Source organism: Micropterus dolomieu, linkage group LG21 (genome assembly GCF_021292245.1).
Source record: "Micropterus dolomieu isolate WLL.071019.BEF.003 ecotype Adirondacks linkage group LG21, ASM2129224v1, whole genome shotgun sequence".
Classification (NCBI taxonomy): Eukaryota; Metazoa; Chordata; class Actinopteri; order Centrarchiformes; family Centrarchidae; genus Micropterus; species Micropterus dolomieu.
This window is the reverse complement of record NC_060170.1, coordinates 33,332,303-33,353,924: the sequence shown is the minus strand read 5'-3', so window position 1 is coordinate 33,353,924 and position 21,622 is coordinate 33,332,303. Positions and strand designations below refer to the sequence as shown.

The 21,622-nt window shown below is 45.6% G+C and overlaps 1 protein-coding gene across 4 annotated transcripts in view; it reads right to left on the bottom strand.

Annotated features, from left to right (window-relative positions):
• tet3 (tet methylcytosine dioxygenase 3) overlaps positions 1–21,413 on the bottom strand; it is a 44,234-nt gene extending 22,821 nt beyond the window's left edge. Inside the window, exons 1-2 of one of the 4 annotated variants that reach the window (XM_046033897.1) lie at positions 20,621–21,413; positions 12,576–12,635 (exon numbers count right to left, since the gene is read on the bottom strand). In XM_046033897.1, the coding sequence (XP_045889853.1) occupies positions 12,576–12,635; positions 20,621–20,995 (435 nt within the window). In that variant the 5' untranslated portion in view covers positions 20,996–21,413. Of the gene's footprint in view, positions 1–3,006; positions 3,344–4,732; positions 5,307–12,575; positions 12,636–20,620 lie in introns of those variants that run through there. The other 3 variants (XM_046033898.1, XM_046033899.1, XM_046033900.1) reach the window with 3 other exon arrangements.
• Positions 21,414–21,622: the final 209 nt, after the last annotated feature.

The following is a 21,622-nucleotide window of genomic DNA, read 5'->3' as shown; positions in this document are numbered from 1 at the left end:
AAGGAAAACTGAAATAACTATTGCTTCAGTGGAGAGATTTCACAACAAGCAAGTGTTTATCAGGCAAGTGACTGGCCATGTGACATAGTTTCACTGTTCAGGTCAGTTAGTCTATGCAAAGCAGGCAGTTGGAGTTAAAACATGTCACCCATGGTGGAGACTCTGTGTGGTAGAGGTGGAGCATTAAATACACATTGAGAGGAAAAGAAAACTAAATAAACCAATCTACATAATGACTGGGAGATCCACGAAATCCACTTACATGAGCTGTTCATTTTCATAATTTATAAAAAAATACAGATTTTATTCACTTGAGTTGGTTGAGAGAACTGTTGACCAAGTGTGGAACTACTAATATGATTTGTTAAAGAGTGAAGGAAAGTCTTATTTGATCATTAATTAGGTATTTGAAAATTACAGATGTTCAGTAAATTGAGGGTTTGGCTGTTGATTGTAACAGTACACATTGAAGTTTTGCAGTGTGGCTCTGCTCATGTGATGCTCTCCAACTATCTGAGCTACCCAACCAGCCTGAGATACACAGTATATATTTTAAGAACTAATGTACTACAATTATATGCTAAAGAAGGATTCTACCAGGATGAAGGGAGTTTGATTGCTGAGAGCACACAGTGGTGTAGCAGTGAAGATTCAAAGCTCAGAGTTGGTGTCTGCAGATAGGCCCAATGTCTACGTCAATAATGTTTTGGCATGAGAAATTATGCTTGTAAACCAATCTTTGCCTTTCCCATCAGTGATTTTATACAGCAAAATACAAGCAACAACTCACTGCTCTTGATATTTGGCAAAACCCATCGTACCACACTGCTCTATAACAGAATCTAGCTTTGGCTAACTATATTTGTATTTTAGATGTTCATTTTTTGAACTGTAGTATTCATTGCAGTCATTGCAACCAAGTACACAACATTAAGATGTCATATCAGCAGGTTTTAAAAGACCTCAGACATTTGGTAACACTAATCTGGAGCTGATCAGTGCGGCATATGTCCCACTTCCTCTCAAAGTCAAAATTGGGACAGTTACCACATTAGCAGTTACTCTGAAAACTGCAAACACATCACCTGGACTTGTGTCAAATTACATTTTCAAAGCATTCTGTTTATTTCAGACTGCTCAATGCACCAGAGTGGAGAGTTTGTTATTGCAATTATCTTAATATGTTAAAGCCAACTATGGTGATCCGATTCACTTGAGTCCAAAGATGTTACTTGCACACATTATTCAGTCCAGTCTATGGTCCTCATAGAATACAGTCAACTGAGTCTAGAGAGGAACAGCAAACAAAGATCATCCAAGGGCAGGCTCAGAAATCATTGACAGAGTTCATGTTGTGGCTGAACAGTGTATTCCAACATATCTAATAGCCCTTTTGAGAAGCAAACAATGGCAGACTCACTGAATAAATACATTTTTTTTATGTTAGCACCCTAGACAGAAGCCAATGCACTGTATTACTAACCTTTTTACATGCAGTCTTTAACCTATGTGTTTACTATAAACAGACAACATACCCTAAACAAGCCCCTGCTGCATGCTTTTCACTGTACAGTAGCCTTTATTGCTGGTTACAAGCACAATCCCTCACTGGCATAAGACACAACAAAAATTGGATCAAGATATCAATAAATTCCTTACACATGAACACAAACTAACCTCAAGATAGCCGATGGTCTCACACCCCAACATGTTAAATGTTAATGGTGAACTAGTTCCTGATTCAGGTGACTTAAAAAAGACAGAAAATGGCTTCTGGTTGTAACTCAGTGTATGACAGTAGTGAGCCCGACGTCCAGCTTCCCCATCATTTGAATATTATTGAAATGAGCCTTTGAAGTGGGTAATTACTGGACAGGCGGTATGCTCAGGTCTTTTGAATCCACCTTCTGCGCTGTGTCCGTTGGGGGTCCCAGGGGGAGGGGGTTGGGGTGCTGGGTGGGGGTTGTGGATAGGTCGGGGGTGGCAGTGAACAGCCGGCATACAATACGTGAGAGGCCGCATGTCTGCGCTATCAGTGGCATCAGACGTGAAAGAGGAAGGGGGGGGGGGGGGCTGTGCACGGCAGTTATGAGAACTGCAATGTGTTGAAACAGAGTGACTGCAACACTGCACAACCTAACATCCCACAATCACACGCTGTCAGGCGCAATGACACTTTCTTTTCCTCCTTTTCTCACAGTTACATATACAACGCAAGGCCAAGTCACATGGGTTTAAAGCGCCTCAAGCTGTATACTCAGAACAAACGGACTTTACTCAGCTTTGCCGGTGCAGATAACAAATACCACACTGCACACAGTTCTTTGAATCCTCATATGATCTGGGCTTTCATTGGCCTTGATTGACTTTATTGAGAGTTTAAATTTTGGTCCGGGATAAAAATGCTGCACTGACACCTGCAACGCTTTACACCTATCCGGGTGCCCTGGACTGTACAGACCACGTGCTTTGACAAATATTTACACCGTGACAGAGTCTACTCCCCTGCCTTGTCGATCTCGGTCTTCTCTCTAACTGTTTCACTATATTTCACCACCTCCCCAACACACACACACTCTTTTACAAGCTTGACACACACCAAGTGCATCCAAAAACATCAACACATCTAACCGGATCAGATCTCGCAAAACCTGGTAGACGAGACACTCGAGCCCTTTAAACAAGGTGAGCCTTTACATCTTTGTGAGAGAGCAAAGCGAGGGCTGTTTAACACTGACACTGCAAAAAAAAATAAAAATACTGGGAGGAGACAAAGCATGTAAAGACACTAGTGTTAGTGGCGGTGAGGGGGTTAAATTCAGCTTGTGAGTAGACAGCTGAACCTAAATCCCAGATACACAACACCCCCCCCCCTATTCTCCCTCTCGTCCTCCTCCTTCTTCCTCCACCCCTTCCTTTGCTGCCGTGCCGAGCAGGAACATGAAGCAGAGACCCTGACAATATGAAGCTGGGTGGGAGCCCCGCGGACCAGCGACGCTTACTTACGTTGTCCTAGGCGTCCAGACAGAGCTGCCGGTCGGAGAGCAGAAAGCAGAAGAGGAGACGGAGAGGAGCATGAGACTTGCTTGCCGGCACAGCAGCCCACAAGTAATCCGGCCTTGTTGGGTTATATTCCTTTTTATTTCTTCCAGTCTGTGTGGCGCACAGACAGAGCGAGCGCCGAAACACACATGCGTGCATTCACGCACGCACACGCAGCCAGCCGCACACACTCAACACACATCCCCCAAACACAGCACACACGTTTCTCATTCTCTTTCCTCTTCTTATGGCCGACGCTTTCTGTTCTCTCCTTTTTCCTTTCTCATTATCTCTGTCTGCTCCTCCCTTCCCCTTTTTCAATATCCTCTTTCTTTCTCTCGGCTACACATGCAGTCGGCTTCTCTTCGCAGCCCCCACCTTCCCCCCTCTCTCTCTCTCTCCCTCCCTCCCTCCACTCCCCTCCCTCTCGCGCAGCCTCTCCCTCCATCTCCTCTCCTCTCTCTCTTCAGTGTGTGCAGAGCGAGAGGCCATTATCTGAGCCACAGCGGGCACGTACGATGGAATGGAGGAGTGTGCAGTGAGCAGAAACAGAGAGCAGTGGGGGATAGTCGCTAGTAGTGGCAGCCTAGGAAACAGCACAGTGCAGCAGAGCTCTTACCAATGAGAAAACCTCTTTCTGTCTCTATCCACGCCCTTCAACACCACTTGCTCTGCTGCATTAGATCATCTTACATATAAGGCTATGTTGTGTGTTTCGATTATCCACAAAACACCAGTAATGGCTATTTCGGCTTTGACAGAGCTTTCGGGCGCAGAGGTGAACCAGCGGCTGTCAGGCAAATACACAGTCTCAACTCACAACGGCATCAACAGGAAAAAGAAAAAGGAGCAAGGAAAAGCAACGTTACGTTGCTTGTTTATGCCTTCTGCAAACCGCATCTGGTTGTCCTCACGGAGATTTTGTTCCATGTTTGAGCGTCTAGAGTCGTCTCAGCCCAGGGCCAAAGGAGAAGCCACCGATAATGGTTCTTCGATCTCCATTTTCTTCCTCATCCGCAGTCATCGGTTGCCCATTCCTCGCTTGAAGCAAAAAGCTTCAATCTTACACCTGTGGCTGATTATAGATTCTCTAGCAAGGCTGCACACAAGAAAGATTGGTAGATGAAGAGGGAGCCGGCTTGCTGGCGGTCTTGCTGGCCCTTCCTCCAAGATGCAGAGGACACAGACAAGGTGGAAGGTTTCGGACTGATATACAATCATTCATCAACACTCTATAATGTCAACTCGCTCACCTACAAGAGAGAAGAAAATCTCGATGGCGGTATGATTTCTACAGAGGTAAAAGAGCGAGACAACTGCGCCGGGCAATGGAGAGGGAACAGCGGGTGACACTTAGACATCAGCAAGCAAGAGTAGCAGGATGAAGAGAAGGGGATGTAGGGAGACACCGAGGAGAGGGAAGGCAACAAGAGGGAAGTCTGTGGAGAAAACAGTTAACAGAAAGACGCTCAGATATTCGTGTGACTGATTCTGTAATGGGAGGGAAGATGATGATGAAGAAGAAGAAGAAGAAGAAGAGGAGGGTACAAACAGAAAGTATCTGCAGGTTGTTGCCAAATGAACACGGCAACCACAAGCGATCACCCCGTTTACAGTTTGCCGAGGACGCAAGACTGTCCTCTCCTGTCCACCAGCCTACGATAACGTCCTCTTGGTATTCTCTCCTCACCATTGCTCTGCCTTGGCGTCACTGCCACTATCATCATCAACGTCTTCATGATCGCTGGATGTTCCCTCTCGCCCACTTGCTGGCTGGCTGACCGGCCTTGTGGCGTCTCCTCTCTTCTCTCCAACATTGCTGGAGTTTTGGAGCAGATTTAACCAGGAGGAGGAGGAGAAGGGGGGGGAAACATGGCCGTCTCCCTCACGCAGATCGTTGTCAGCTCCTGCGTAGTATTTTTCTCTTATATTACTGAGCATGTGCCGGCTACACTGCGCTATGGCTGGATCAACTTCAGTAGCCTTTCCCTGCTTCTCTTACTTTGGCGTTCCCTCTTCCTCTTGGTCTCTCTTGATCTCTCATTTGCTCTGGCTTTCTCAAACTGCCTCCCTCTCTCGATTTGTCTCTCTGTTTTGTTTCCTGAGCCTTTTCCCTTTCTAGCATAGCTTATTGCATTACCGCTCCAACACTTTCTGACGCACCCGCTCTCTGGCCCTGTAAATTGTACACTGTCTGTCTCTGTAGCCACACATATTCGTTTATACACACACAGATGAGCGTCAATCCCAAAGAGAAACACAGCGCAGGCTAAGCTGTCTAAGGGAAGGAGAGGAGAAGTAGAGCATTAGGTCACATGACCAAGGAGTGCCAATGAGCGAGAGGGAGAGAAGTGAGAAAGATAGGTAGGAAACACATGTGGCAATGACGTAGTTGCGTCGTCATCAGCAGCATCATCATCATCAGTGTCTCCCACCCGGACGCTTTGCCTCCACCACTGGGTGGGCACATGTGTCATCTGGCACATGTGCCCACTCTCTACTATCACCAACACCACACACCAACGGACACTCGAAAACATGCTCTTTCATTCACCCGATTCACTTGTGCTCGCTCACTCCCCCGGCTGCAGTGACACAGCATTTCTAGCTCAAGACTCGACTTAACCCCTGAATCACATGCGCTCCACGCACAGTTCCTCATTTCACAGACCTACTGAACACAGCTCGGTCCCGTAACGCTGTGTTCTTATCAAAAACACTTCATACTACTAATTCTTAAACATACACCGGCTATACAGCACTTGCCAAAATAAATAATTATTCCAATCTAAGGCTAAGAGAGACCTCGACAGACAAGCAGCCATCACAACTAGATCTAATATAAACAGTGGCAGAAATGAAACGCATCACATGGCTGTAGCAGGTTTTGAAATGAACATCAAGAAAACAGAACAGAAACATAAGCTGAGCTTGTGAGCTAGAGGACAGTGCCGTGCTTCAACAGAATTCATTAGCTCATTCACCCACATTGTAAAAACATGAGCTCTGAATGAGTTTCTGTCACGTACATGGCTGAGTAAAACAAAGAAGTACGATTTAGCCAAAACATCAACATAAAAGACGGGACCTCCACAATGGCAAATTCAGCTGTTCCCAAAACAACAACACACCGTGAAAACACGCTATATTATATAATTTACTGTATGTAGATAGATCAAAATGGCTTTTCATAAACATGTGCTCACTGATGACTCACAACCAGTGTCATTTCACATAAACCATTGCTCATAATTTCTGGTGTTTACCTCAATCACATCTCACTCCCTTTGAGAGCAGAACAGAGATTGGGAATTTAGATTAACAACAATGACAGAAAAGGGCATGAAGTATGTTCCTTGGCTTTAAGATGTTCTAGCGTGATTACAGCCGTACACAGAATCAACGCCACGATGCTGCCAGTCAGGTTTGTCCAAGAGAGCGGTCCTGAAATTCCCTCCTGAGCACAATTGGTTACTTTTCCACGAGATAACATATCAAGGTGACAGATTACATTGTAATTGGAAGGCATGCTGTCCTAGTTAACTTCTAATTCAACTGTGTTCACTTCACATGACACATAGACCTGAAACACTGGAAGTGTCAACCACAGGTTTCTTAACTTTTTGGTGAAAATGAAATGGAAAAGCAGTGTGTTGCCCACTTACTGTAAACCTGCTGTAGCCCGGCATTGAGAAAGTGAGAGGAAGGTACAACAGAGACTCCGAAATCTCACGTCGATCACTTCATCTCAACATCTAGTCAAATTATGGTCCAAATGAGTTGTTTCACGCCCTCGTCTCTCTCTCGTTCTCTCCATCTCTCTCACTTCTCTGTCTCTCGCTCACTGTTTCTCAGCAGCACACTGGAAAGGTCTTGGGTTGTAGGAGGGATGACTGACAACAAAAGTCCATCCTCAGCAGTGTGTGTTGGGTTGGCTTGCGTGACTAAGCCTGAGTCATCTTTTTCTTTTCTTCTCAACAAAGTCCTGACATAAAACCCTCACACACCGAAACAAGCTTTTTAAAATGTTACCAGCACATAGGTAGTGGGAGGTGTGTGTGTGTGTGTGTGTGTGTGTGTGTGAAAGCCAATAAAGAACAACTTGTCCGGTTTCAAGTGTTTGAACAGTCTTTCTGCTAATTTACAGCGTCACCGCTGAATGTCACTGTTTCTGCACCTTCATCACCTCTCATCAGAACTTTTATTTTTGTGCCAAAAAAGCCTCCATTAAACGACCCAGATGAGCACCGCGATCATGACATGAGGGACCTTTCCCCTCCTCCCATCTCTTCCTGTCAGCTGACTCCACCTCCCTCCACCACTGCTCCCTTTTACCTCCATACACCCCCACCCCCCGACCCATATTGCCCTGTAGTCTAATGGCATCAAGGTCATCTGATCTGACACACTCTGTGACTCTCTCTCCTTCCCCCCCCTCTTCTTCTGTCTTTTTGCTCTCTCTTTATCTTTCACTTTCTTTCTCCCTTCCTGCCCAACGCACACACACACGCCTGTTTCTCACCACACACAGAGGCAAAGACAAGACGCTAAAGGCTCCTGCAAATGCACACACTGGCAACAAATGCAGAGGCTTTCTTTAATGATTTTTTTCTCCACACGCACACACATACACACACATGCTTGTATGCATACAGTATTGGATTGTTCACTGAGGGTCACCGGGTTTATTGGTGGGCAGGACAAGAGGCTGCAGAGCCGCACTGAGCACATGTTTAACAGAGTAGAGGCAACACAAAGTGTTTCAGCCTGGTTAAACAAACAGCTTTACTGCAGTCTCTTATTATTATGATTGCTTTATTATGTTCATGAGCAAACCTGGCACAACATGTGTTTTGTTTTGGATATTATCTCATGAAAAGGATATAGATAGTAAAATGATTAACAGTGCCTTTTTGTACCATACAACCATAATGCAATTGTATCTTTGTTTGGGCTGTTTCCATCTGTCTGTCTAAAACGAGTATGTTCATATTTAAGACATGCACCTTGTTTCATCCTTGCATCTGTCTGTTTGTTTGAAACCTGTTCCTTTGTCTTTGCAGTCATTGCCACACACACACACACACACACACACACACACACACACACACGCACACACGCTCCAAGGCAGGATGGTGTTAAGTTCAGGTTCAGGGTGTGTTTGGGTGTCGATCGTAGTACTAACCGTAAGGTATACAATCTGAGTCATACCTCCTGACTTTCAGCACGTGCAAGTTGGCACGAAGAGCCCAGCTGGGGAAGGCCTACCCCTCCTCACTGCTACTCACAAAGAGAAAGGGAGGAGTGGCTTGGGAGAGAGAGGAGAAAAATGGAAAGGTGGTGTTGGGTGATGGGGTGGGGGTCTGTTGGGCAGGGTGGAGCTGCTTTAACATAATGAGGAAGGAGGAGGAGGAGGAAGAAGAGTAGGCGGGTGCTGTTTTTAAAAGGCAGCTCTTTGTGCTTGACGTTCGGGACATGAAAAGAAGGAGAGGAATGTAAATCAATATACAGAATATGTTGGGTCTGAGACAAAGAGAGTGGACGTGACAGGCAGAAGGGAGATGGATAGGAAAATCATAAAAGAGCACTGTGTACTACTACCTGCCGGGTGTGCCAAGTCATGAAAAAGAGCTGAGCAGTCAAATCTGATTGGACAATGACATAATCATTAACAGAGTCACAGTTGTTTCAAATACTAGACCTGTTTTGTTTTCAGGTGAAACACATCACAGCCTTAATGATTACATGATGAGTTTTTTTGGAGACGGTATTTAGGGTTTAATCATAAACTGCTCATACTTGCGAGGGGAAAAACAGTAAAGCCAGAGAACCCTTCCTCAGCTCTGCACAGTGGCTGGTTGCCAGCCTTGTCTCTCTCAGGACCTGGGCTAAGATTAGCTTCCCATATGTTCAAGTCAGGCGTAGCCCGGCTTAAAGGGACAGTACTCACTAGTACACTATGAAGCTCCAGTGTTGCTTCACATTCACTAAATCATCCAGATTCACACTCAAGGTCAAAATATATTTTTTATGTATCAATTGAAGGTTCATTGAAGATGATGGCTGGATGATGTTTTGTCCTTTTTCAGAACTGAGTCCATGGCGTGGATTTCTGAGCTACTACTAGTTTTCAGCCTGGTCTTACACCATAATCAGGCCGATCCTTTTCTGGAGAGCCACCACTGCATTCACATGAATGTACTACTGTTGTTTCAGAAATCAATATTTTCATGTGCCTGTTTCAATTGTGTGTGATGTAAAACTCCAACAGCTGTGGCACTGTGTTGCATAAAACCTGGCAGCGTGGGGCGGCAGTGGGATTCAGGATTGTATAAACTGCGCGCCCGGTGGGAGCAGCACAGCAGCCACCAGAGAGGTGAGAGTTAAAGAGCCCGAGCAACAGCTGACGGCTCCTCCCCCTTCTCTTTCCATTCATTTTTTATTAACTGCGGCACCGGGCGGCTGACAACCTCCCTCCGACATCAACCACAGATCCCACCAACGATGCCAGCGAGCCGACGGCCGCAACTCGCCGTGCCGTGCAGGGTATCGAACCGGCGCAGGACTCAGTACTGGCAAAGTCCAGCCATGTTCACTGGCACATGCAGGATTATAAGCAGTGTGGAGGGAGAAATGAACATCTGCTAACTGTAATTAATTAGAGATGAAACATGACAACAGTGCAGAGCTTCTCAAGTCCCTATACATTAATGATTGTTGGTGACTATATACATTCAAATGTCACGTGAAATCCCATGAGGATTTCCAGCATGCGATGTTTTCAAGTCTTTGTATCTTTGATAAGATGCTTGAACCATTAAAGGAAGCCTTTAAGTTACAACCACTCGCACCTCTACACTGTGAATACACGACTGTTCAGAGCCTTGTAGCAGCCGACACTTCCTGGGTTTACATGCAGGGCTGCAGCCGAGGTTAAAATGGGTAAATGAAGTCTGTCACCTTTTTAACTGCAGACAACGCTTCACCTGGAACCTTTTTCATAAGATCAGCACTACCGAGGACAATTCTTTAAAGCTACAGTAGAGTAAGTAAGTTAAGGACACAGAATAAATGAACGCTTTTCAGGACATTTAATACTTTTGGCAGCAAGATTGTTCACACGAGACAATGACATATACCATCCATGACCAAGAAATAAATAAGGCTTTCTTCTTCTTCTTCTTCTTGTTACTGTGTTGACCTCTTGTTCAGCTCTGTTAGAGCTCTCAGAATACTTTTTTTAGACAGTATTACAGGGGAAAACAATGTGTCAATTCATGATTGGAAAAACATCTGAGTTGAAGTCAAGACCAAGACAAACACGACTTCAAGATCAAAAGGAAGATCTGTGCTAAGCGGGCTGGAGCGTCAACGTGAGAACCAAAACCCCGACTACTGGTACAATCATCGTGTCACGCTCACATTTACATTAACCATCAGATCGCAAGCCGTGTGTCAAAGCACGTGGGAAACAGAGCTGCTCTTCTTTACTGACTGAGTGGAAACCTTACAGAGCAGTAAATACATCGAAAGCCAACGCTGAATGGAAGAGGTGATGTCAAACCCTCCACTTCCTGTACTACACAAATACACACATATGCACACATGTGCGGCGCCGGCTAGTTGGTCACGTGACCAAACCTTGGATGCCGGACTTGAGCTAAAATTAAAGCAATGATGTCATCAGACGTTCAGTGTTGCCACGGAAACTAGGTCAGCGTTAACCCTTTGCGAACGAGGCCGGGGATTCCACGCGAGCCCAAACACATCATTAACACACGTTCCATCTGCCGTCACGTACTCGGCGGTTTGGGTGTTTCTGCTCTTTCCCGTCAGCATGTGAAGTTCATTTCACGTATACGGAGGAAATCCTGTGTATGGGCGTGGACAACAAATCACGCGAGTGCAGTCTGTCTTTCTTTGTACCCTGTTGTGGTAAACTCCTGATTCAGCTCTGTTTCCTGAACAGCAAAGAAAACCACCAAACAAACGCTGTATGCTGTAAAACTGAAATAAAACACTGAACAGCTCGACTCGATTGCCACACGATGTCTTTATGTTCCAGCTGCTGTGTGGGTCCTGAAAAGGCGTAATTATACTGTATAACTCCTTATTGAAATTGGCAAACACAGTGCCCTCAGTTTGTTGGGTGTAGACTGTTTGCCTTTGTGTAACCAGGGAAATGTTTGACAAGGAAACAGATATATGACTCCACCAAGGACACACACAGTAACTACAAACAGGAGCTCAGGAGAGAGAACACAAACTTGTTAAACACAACTCTCCTCACAAACGGACAGTTCAGTGATTTTTCCCCCCTACCATCCAGATGGTCGTTTATACCATATAGGGTTTGGGGATTAGAGCAGGCTTAGAGGTTAAGCTAGAACATGTCAGTAGAACTGAACTAAACCCATTCATGCCTTTTTAAACTGCCTGACTAACCTGTATTTCATGTCACCGCAGCGACGGAGGTGAAGGCATCTGCCGGCATATGTCCTCGACTCATTTCTTGTTACTTCCACATGTCTAGGTTTACAACACCGAAATGTTTCACTGTGCATCTGATGTCAGGGGATATCACACGAAACTCATAACTCAGACAACAGCTTGTTTGGTGCTCAATAAATCCTCATCCTCCTTGTGAAGCCTCGCCGCTCAAACTTCCTTTCCACATAAACACACAAGCGTGCCCCGGCTCGGCTAAGCTGTAGAACAGCAGCTCTTAGCGGCCACACGCCACAGGTTACTACGCCCGACAATCACGTACGCATGCGTGACCCACTAACTTTTACTCCCTTTACCTCATTTGACTCCAGAACCTAGGAGAAGAAGGACGGCCCCCCCCTCGGCTCCTGAGCCAGCGCATCGGGTTCCTCCTCCTCCTCCTCCTCCCTCCTCCCCTCCCTGGTCTCTTGTATCTACACATGCCTGGCTCTGGCACCAATCAGCGGGCAGCGTGGGACGCTTTAAACTGAGAACGCCGCAACTTCATCACTGAGGCGCCAGCTCACCGGCACTTGGAGATAAAGCCGAAGTAGCTGCTTTAATACAGTCAGCTTCAGAGCGGGGCGACTCGGATGGGAAGACAGATGCCTTAGACGGTGTCTAAGGCAGCTTTATTCCACCTGGCGATGATATCAGGGCTAATATAATGAGCTCGTGTTCGCCGAAGAGAGCAGCAAATAGTAAAATGAAATCCTAGCGACACAGCGGTCACAATCACAGCTTTTCTGCGTAACAGGTATCAGTGGTTAATCCCATTCACACAAATACTTACACATATATTGTACATTCATAAAAAAACCCACCAGAGCGGAGTCACATTTGTAAATATGCACGTGTGAACAGACATACATAGAAAGAGAAGAGAGGAAGTGGTCGCTACGTTGACTGACAACCATAGTTCTCCTCGTAATAGCCTCGCTGCACTGATGAACCAACTGCTGAGAACCAAGGCAACATGGACAGAGATCACACACACAGATAACACACAACAGTCACAGAAACACAAACCCACTGCCCTCTCTTACCTCAGCTGCCAGTTCAGGGTTCCCCAAGCAGCCTCGACTGTTGTCTTCAAAATAGTCCACCTTTACAGCCATTCAACAGAACGAGAGAGGGGGGAGCGAGAAGGAGACGGAGAGAGATGGGAGGGGGGAGAGAATAACAATCAATAGAATAATGCGACAAGGGCCTGTGTTCAAAAAGACTTCTCATTAAGGACAGCGCCAGGTACATGATGCACGCCTTTTCGCACACACAGTCTCCACCGTCACTCCTGTCATCCTCAGCAATCATCAGAAAGCAGCCGTGCACACAAATCTCCTTTCTTTGATTTGTGCTCAAACAGTGAGCCGGCACTTCCCTCTGCTGCTGGGACAGAGAACGAGAGACAGCAAAGCGAGATTCACTTTCAATTATAGAATTATGTAATGTCTGTATCCCGAACCCCTGGCGCAGCCTTCCTAATATATGCATCACACCGGTCTGCATAACCCAGTTTTTTAAAGGGTAAATTGGCAAAAACGTGCACAAGTGTCAGTGGACGGCTGAGAGTCAGATGGAATAGATGGTAATGGTTCATCAAGCAGGGCTGATTACTGTCAAACAATAGCATCTTTTTATTTGGCACAGCATGCCCCCCTTGTCTACATGGTCCTGGTTGTCTCAATGTTAAATGATGTGTTTTGTCTCGAGCTGTTCCCCAGTCCCGCCAACCTCACCCCACCACCACCCCCTCTCCACCCACCCACCCACCTATCAATCCTTAAATAGTCTGGAGTGATGAATATTTACCCTGCAAGCCTCTGAGCTGCCTTGGTTTGTACTCCTCCGTCCGCTGGCCAAATCCCCATCAGAAGAGCTCCCTCTCGTCTTCACCTCTATCCCTTTCTTATCTCTTGCTCTCTCTCTCTCTCTCTACCTCTCCACTCTTCTTTCTCGGTCTCTCTCTCTCTCTCGTCTGTGTTCCAGCAGCCCATTCAGGAAGCCATCTTGTGTTTTTAATCTGGTTTTACATGAGCCCTCGTACGCACGTTCTCTCTCTCTCTCTCTCTCTCTCGCTTGCTCTCCTGCTCTACCCCCCTCCCTCTCTCTCTCTCTCTCTCTGCTAGTATGGCAATAGGTCTACCGCACACTCACACAAGGTTTTTTTTTTCCTCTGTGATCGCTATCACTCCTTCCTCACACTCAATTTTTTTTTCTCTTCTCCTTCTGCATACATGATGTGAATGCCCTCTCAACCAAACCCCCCCCCCCCCTTCTCTCTCTCTCTCTCTCTCTCCAAACACATAGACTCATGAACAAATGCACACACACACACACACACACACACACACACACAGCTCGCCGGAGAGACGTCACGCTACAGATAGCACACAAAGGCAGTCCGTCCACCAATCAGAGGCCAGGCTGGGCTCTGCTGCTAGGGTGAAATCGAAGGAGAGCAAGTGAGGGCGTAGAGAGAGAGAGAGAGAGAGAGAGAGAGAGAGAGAGAGAGAGAGAGAGGGAGAGAGAGGGAGAAATTGGAGCTAGTAAAAAGAGGTTAAAATAAAAAGGGAAAGGGTCTGTGAGTGTGTATTTGCCTGTGTGTGCAGCACCATAAAAGAAGGGCTGACATAAAGAAACAGAAAGAAGGTGGAGGGGATGTGTGCGTGAGTGTGTGCATGTGTGTGTGCATGTGTGTGTGTCGGTGGTGGGTGGGTGGGTGGGTGGATGAGTGAGGGGGGGGTGGGTCCTCTCTATGCTTGTCAATTATCTCCTCGAACTCGCCTTCCCTAAACAATGCCTCTGGTATGTGGTATCTCTGAGCACCATCTGTGCAGGGCTGCCTGCAATAACTGGACTGGACTCACCACACGCACACGCACACACACACACACACACACACACACACACACACACACACAGATCCTCTTAAACTGCCACCCTCTACCCCCCACCTGACAGGCAAAGCGCACAATTACACAGCAAAGCCCGACATGCTGACTCAAAGCAAGTGAAACGAGCACAGAGAGTTTATAAGAGTAGTACACACTAAAGCTACGGACGCGCCATAAGCAAAGTTGTCACATCAAATCATCAGCTGTGACCACGTATACAAATCAGTGATCTGCAACGTGCATACGTGCAAACACTACCAAAGCTGCCGGGGGTTTGCGTTTCCTTCATGCGCAGTCTGTGACATACCGAGCATATTTTGGAAGCCTGCGTTCATAATGTTTACATTCAGAGTGCGAAAGATCATCTCCAGCCTTTGCAAACCAGAGGGTTAGTTCTTGCCAGACTGCTGGACATAACAACAAATCAGCAGCCGGGCAGCCTAGATGCATTTTTCTCTCTTATTTTTTTAAACAAAGCCTTCTTGCAAAACTGTCACCGATCATTCTTTTGTGAAAAGGGAAGTTCAACAAACACACACAGTGTGGCAAAGCGGTCTGCTCAGATATGAAAAACAGCAAAAGACGTGCAAGAGTGAAAAGGGGCTAATGAATATGTAACCGCCGGGAGGACGAGACAAAAGTCAGCGAAAGTTCAGGCAGGCTGGCGAAGACGCAAGGCGAGACGGGCGGACAGCGAGAGGCAGGCACGAGACACAGAGGGAGAATCGAAAAGAGAGAGGCAGCTGAAGTGTGGCGTGGTGAGGCGAGGCAGCCACACAGTGACACAGCATTTGTGGTGTCTGTCTGGCGCTCTCATATGGCATGGGAAATCCACTCTGCTGACGTCAGACGGGCCACGTGTGTGTGTGTGTGTGTGTGTGTGTGTGTGTGTGTGTGTGTGTGTGTGTGTGTGTGTGTGTGTCTGAATGCAAGTGTGTGAGTGTGTGTTTATGTGTGAGCAGAGGCGTGTTTGCAGAAAGCCGGACGGCGAGAGTGGCTGCAGTGGCTTTAGTGCGCTTCGGGTAGTTGTAGTACTCGAAGCGGTAGTCGTACTAACAGTAAGCGTTTCAGGGAAGGCAGCAGCATTAGCAAGAGTAACTTTGGTTATGACCGATGTATGACGAGCTGGTGGGAGAAATAATAATACTAGTTTAAGTAATTCATCTAACACTAATTGTTGGAATGGGGTAAAAGTACAACAAATAAAAAGGTATAGAGAAAGCAAAAAGGGAGTAAAACATCCTCTGCTATGTATTTATCTTACGCCAGGCACCACCTGTCAGTGGAGGCTCGTCAGAAACACGTACAGTGTCTTTGTGAAAGAAACTACTGCAGCATCAAGGGGAAGAACATTCAGACTTTCGCAGCCTTCAACAATCTCCTGCCGATCACTGACGGAGCGTGATCGCACTCAGACGCAGATCCTACCCGCTCCTGCACAGCTTTATGATCCTGATGTACACACATGCCTTCAGCCACAAACGTCCTGCCTGTTGCTTTCATCTACTCACATTAAAAAAAAGAGATCAGAGTCTCCGCAAACCTGCATCAAACGCTTCCACCTGCTCACCTTCACCTTCCTTTTCAAGTACACAGACACATTCACCACACACACACACACACACAGACACAGGAGGGAGGCTCACTGCAGCCTTTTCTGATGGAAAGGAGAGGATGCTGGAGTTGTCTGCCTGCAATCAGACTAACTAGCTTAAATACTGGTATTAATTAAGCCAATCTGTCTTACTCTTTTTACTGACTTTACCACTACGGTCACCTGTCTAAAGGGCTGCAACTGCAAAGAAAACTCTGAAGCCACACTAAGCACATAACTGTGAGGTTGTGTGAATGTACAGGCTCACGAGTGAAGCACATATTTCATGGCCATATTTGGTCTGTTGCACGAACGGTACATTAAACATATTACAGAGGTTAAAGCTGCTGCTCATATTCTCATTGAGCTTCAGAGCAGTTGTGCCAGGAGAAGATGGAGGACATAGTTGCCAGGCAATAAGGAACTCAGCTGCTACATTCATACGGAGGTCAGCGCCCAGAGACGGAGGGATTGTGTGGGGGAGGGGTACTGATGGATGAATGGACACTTGGTTAAGATTTGTTTGCTGGGAAAACGCTTCGCCAAACTGCACGTCTCCTGATGCTGCAGCTCGCAGCACTCACCTCTGTCAGCGGAGACAGAGGATCAATAAAGATCTCTGATGGTAAATAGTGGTATTTTAGAATGAAGCTGTTAATCATTCTGTAACAATCCTGAACATCTGATTAAATATCAGTATCGACAGAGGCAGGGTGAGGCCACAAGGAGACTTGGCCTACCACTAGAGACTGTTGGGAACTATGATAAATAAGAAATATCTCACAATCTAGTAAAACAAACTGACTGAAAATCCCTTTTTGCCCATGTTACATTTGCACATTACTTATCTGACATACACAGAGCAGCCTGTAATGAGTGCAACAGATGAGTTTGCTCAAATATTATAAGCCTGCAACTGTGCAGTTAAATAAGGCTAAGATATGCTCCAATATTAAGACTCTAAAGCCACAGGTAGCAGCTCAGTGAGGCTGTGCTTTGAGCTGAATGCCAGTGTTCAGCTCAAACTTGAAAGGTCAGGGAATCAACATCTACACAAATCATCAGTTCAGTAGGATGTAGAGCTCCCTCAGAGGTCAGGCGTTTAGAAGAACGGAGGCTGTAAACTTATATTAACCCTCAGCACGCCTTGGGCCACCAAATAGTGACAATAGCCCACATTTTTGTCCCATAAACCACTAAAACAATTTGTTTTTGTTGATTTAATACTGAATTCCTGTAAACTGCTTTTCAGGAGACCCTTATGTGCTGCTGCTGCTGCTGCCGCCACTTTAGAAACCTCTTACCTGACAGAACAGTAGATAGAAGGCGAGTAAAATAGGCGATAAAGGTTTGGTTCAGTAGGATGTTGAGCTCCCTCAGAGGTCAGGCGTTTTGAAACCTTCTATTAACCCACAACAACAATAAGAGCTTGTGAAGACAACAATGGTTACAGTTAGGAAAGCTCTGGTCTCCCTCTCAGCTGCTGAAGTCACATGACCAAGACATGATCCTAAAATGTCACACTGTGATGTCCACTGTTTGCATTTGTGTGAATGACTATGTTTTATGCTTCTTCTTCTTTTTGTTCTTACTATGTTTGTGAGTGTGACAAGCTCTTCCATTGCACAGATAGTCTAGTAAGAGGTATGTTATGTCCTTTATGTCTCTCTTTTTATTTCTTGGGCCACCAAATAGTGACAATAGCCCACAGTTTTGTCCCATAAACCACCAAAACAATTTGTTTTTGTTGATTTAATACTGAATTCCTGTAAACTATTCTCTCTTTGCAGGAGGCCCCATGTGTTGCTGCTGCCACTTTAGAAACCTCTTACCCTATATAACTTGCATTTTCTTATGATAGATCTGCATTGTTGAATTGGAAATGGTTACAAATGATATGACATAAAGTTTAATTAAATAATATTGCCTTTCAAAAACTATGGTACAACCCTATTAATATCATCTACCAGCTCCTTCTCCTGCGTCCACTCCTGGGTCACGCTTTCACAGTCTGATTTTTCCAGCTGACCATTTACTCCCGTCCTCCTACTTGACTTTACCGCCCTTCCCCCCCCCGTCTAAGACGCTGATGCATGTACAAACACACAGAGCCACACACACACACACACACACTCCAACGTGCGCTTCCATTAACACACAAGTGCACACTTTAAAAGAAAACATGCACTCTTTCTCTTTCTTCGCACACCCACACACACCCACACACACACAAATACAAACTGGCCTAAGGTTAACCCCCCACACTCATTTTAAGCCTCAGAGGTCAAAGGACAAAGCCCAGGCAACTGCAGGAATTCTCCACTTCTTCTGTTTGGTAGCCCTCACGGTCTCTCAGCCATGCAAACACACACACTGTCCACTCACAGGCTGTTACAACAGACTTTTCACTGGTTTATCTTTAGAAGAACAGTTAAGCAGAATGTGAAAACATCTGCATAAGAACATCTTCTTATCCTCAGCACACACGCGTACACTCAAGAGCTGCAGCTCTGTTTGGAACATACTCATATGTTGATGCATGTGTATTTTATAAAAGAAACTAAGGCTTATTAATAGGGACAGTTCTTTTCTTAATTGATGAATCTACTGGCTATTTTCTATTCACTTAGAAATAGCATATACTTATAATCACAATTTCCCAGAGCTCAAGCTGACGTCTGCAAATGTTTTGTCCAACAAACAGTCCTAAACCCAAAAAGGGTCTCAGAAAATCACCACGTTGGAGAAGCTAGAACTAATGTCAAAACAGCTGGACATAAACTTTCTGACAAGAGGCAAATAGAGAAATCGATTCAGCTCTAAAAGAAACGCCATTCAATTGATTAGTACACAAGTGTTTCTAGTTAGTGTCAGGCAATCCCATCAACACATATAAACACTTCCACAACGCTTCAAACCACTAACTGTCACCCCAAAAAATGTTTAACAATTACATAAGACAAGATTCAGCCTGTGATTATCATCAGGGCCAGCTCACCGTCTCTTGCAGGTTTCTGTTAACAGCAGATATAACTGAGTGCTTTTAACCATGCTTTATAGTTAGATTTTGTAATATCCTATTTGTTTTAGTAGAGTGTAATCAGTAATCGTTTAATCATGTTTGTAAAGCACACAGCGTTGCATCATTGTATGAAGTGTGCTCTATCAGTACAGTATATTTGAGTTGGCAGGACAATCACCTCCATCAGTTCCTGCTCTGTTAAACAGTAGTTAATGTTCACAAGCAGAGGCAGAGGAGTCGCCACGAGGAGAGTAAAACATTAAACGGCGGAGTTGTTTTAGATTTATGTCTTAGTGCCACATCTGTTCGCATCATAGTGTGTGTCATTTGCAATTTGGGTAAGTGCTATATAACATACTCTACATGCAATTTGAATTTATGACATGTGCAACTTGCTAGCCCTCTACCCTCAGCCTGAGGAGAAGCATGTCTAGGCCTGACAGATAAGGAATGCAGTAGCACCAGCAGCTTCAAAAGCTTCATGCTATTTGTCTGAATGGACATCTCAAACAACGTGTTTGTTGTGTCTGTAGCAGTCTGTAAGGAAAGTACTGCAGCAAGCGGGTGGAGGCATACTGCTCCCTTCTAGCCTTCCGCTCAACTACCTTGAGCGCGGCACTACAACGCCATACCCGCAACTGAAAGCAGAATACGCTTCTACCGAGAAAACCCCCAGTGTGAGTGTGTTGTGGAGTTCAGAAAACTGAACTTCAATAAACTTCCCACATTGCTCTCTACATTATGCTCAGTGATGATCAGACAGACATAAGAACAAACTAACTTTCTGCTCTCTGAATGCTCCTATGAGACAGTAATAAGCAGGTACTGAGAATGGTTGTATAGATAAATGCATGCTTTTGTTTAAAGAGAGGTGCTGAGCAAACAGCCCTGAATACTGATATTTTTTAACCTTTTTTTTGTGCCTAATATTTGATCATTTCCCTTCAAAGACAATATGGGCTTTGTGATCCCAATACTTTACCTTGAAACATAAATTATTAAAGGATCATTTCTGTATCTTTAAACCCGGGTCCTCTTTTCACATATGTTGGTGTCAAAATGACTAGTAGGTACAAAAGATTTTGGTATCTGTAGATGTTTCAGCGGGCAGCTGTGAACCGGCAGCAGCGGCTGCAATGTATTCCTTCTGACGTCTACAAAAAGTGCTTCTTTTTGCCAGCGACAGGCTCAGACTGTTACATCAGGTTTCGGACAACATCGTGGAAAGGATCCCTACGAGTTAAACCCGGTGACACCCTTTGTTTTTAACAGGAAACAGAAGTCTCGCTCAAGGACAATTCTCGGAGAGAAGAGTTTGTTTTGTTGGAGTAACGTTAGGAAATAAAGTCTTGCTAGCAGTTCCACAACAAGCTCCGCTCCCTTGCTTCCACCGGCGTTTCCTTCAACAACTTGCCCCTCACGAGATTTCAGAGCGAGAATTGTCCTGTCTGCTAATCATTCTGACCCCAAAATATGTGAAAATAAAACCCAGGTTTAAAAATACCGAAATGATAAAATTGGTACTAACACAGTATAACAATAACAAGTAATACTATCAGACAACAAACATATCTGTACCTCGCTCACATCCCACTCGTTCCGTCTCTTCTTCAGTTGTTCACATTTGCGCAGCCTGCAGATCTGCTTGCCCGTCTTGCGGTTCATACAGTTTGCGCAGGTACCACAGTTCTCTTTGCGGAGGCAGGGAGTACAGGCACCACATTTCTTCCTCCGTTTTTTCTGGAGGTCAACGGCGGCGTCCAGGGAGGCATCGAAGGGAGACAGAGAGAACAGCCCTGCTTGCTGGTGTTCAGTCTCAATATATTTGCTCAGAGGAGATGTCTTCTCTAAGGACTTCCTGTGCAAGTAGACAGACTGAGCTTCTGCCGCGTCCATAGAGAATTCATAAACGTCCTCAGGTGGCGGGCCAGGCCCTGCCCTTGGCCTGGGCATGGTGACTGTCCTGCCTTATGACTATTCTGTCTCTTAATTGGGGGGATTGAAAAACACAGTTGAACACAAAAAAGCAGTTCAAAATCAACACCAGATACCATCCAAGTGTGCCATCAGTAAGTTTGTCCGGTCTCAGCAACAGTTTGGCTGGCGTATAACTTGTCTTGGATCAGTCTTTGCTGTTGACTTTGTCTATCTAGATATTAAACCAGTTGGAGTCCCCTCAACTTGAGTGAGCTGTTGCGAAAAAAGTTAGCGTAACGTTCACCTCGTCTTCTAGTCTGAACCCTCCAGGGACAACTTCCTCATTATATCGTGTTCTTGGTCACCCGGGTGGCCCTGGAGAATCAGGATGGTAACTTCCAGTATGGGGTCCATCTTTCCCGGCTAGCCTGAGGGATGGCTGGCGGTCCACCACAGTCTGGGCAGTGTAGCTGGAGCGTGGGGAGTCATGGCAGTGTCTGACCAGCCTGGGTACAGTCTGGGAGTGTGCAGAGAGAGCAAAGACAAAGAGGGATAAGACAGAACAGTTTAAGATAACGCAAGAATGTGAAAAAAGAAACAAATATTCATACAAATCTCTTTTGTAGCCTTGTAGTGGGGACTGAGTGTTAATGTCTTAAGGTA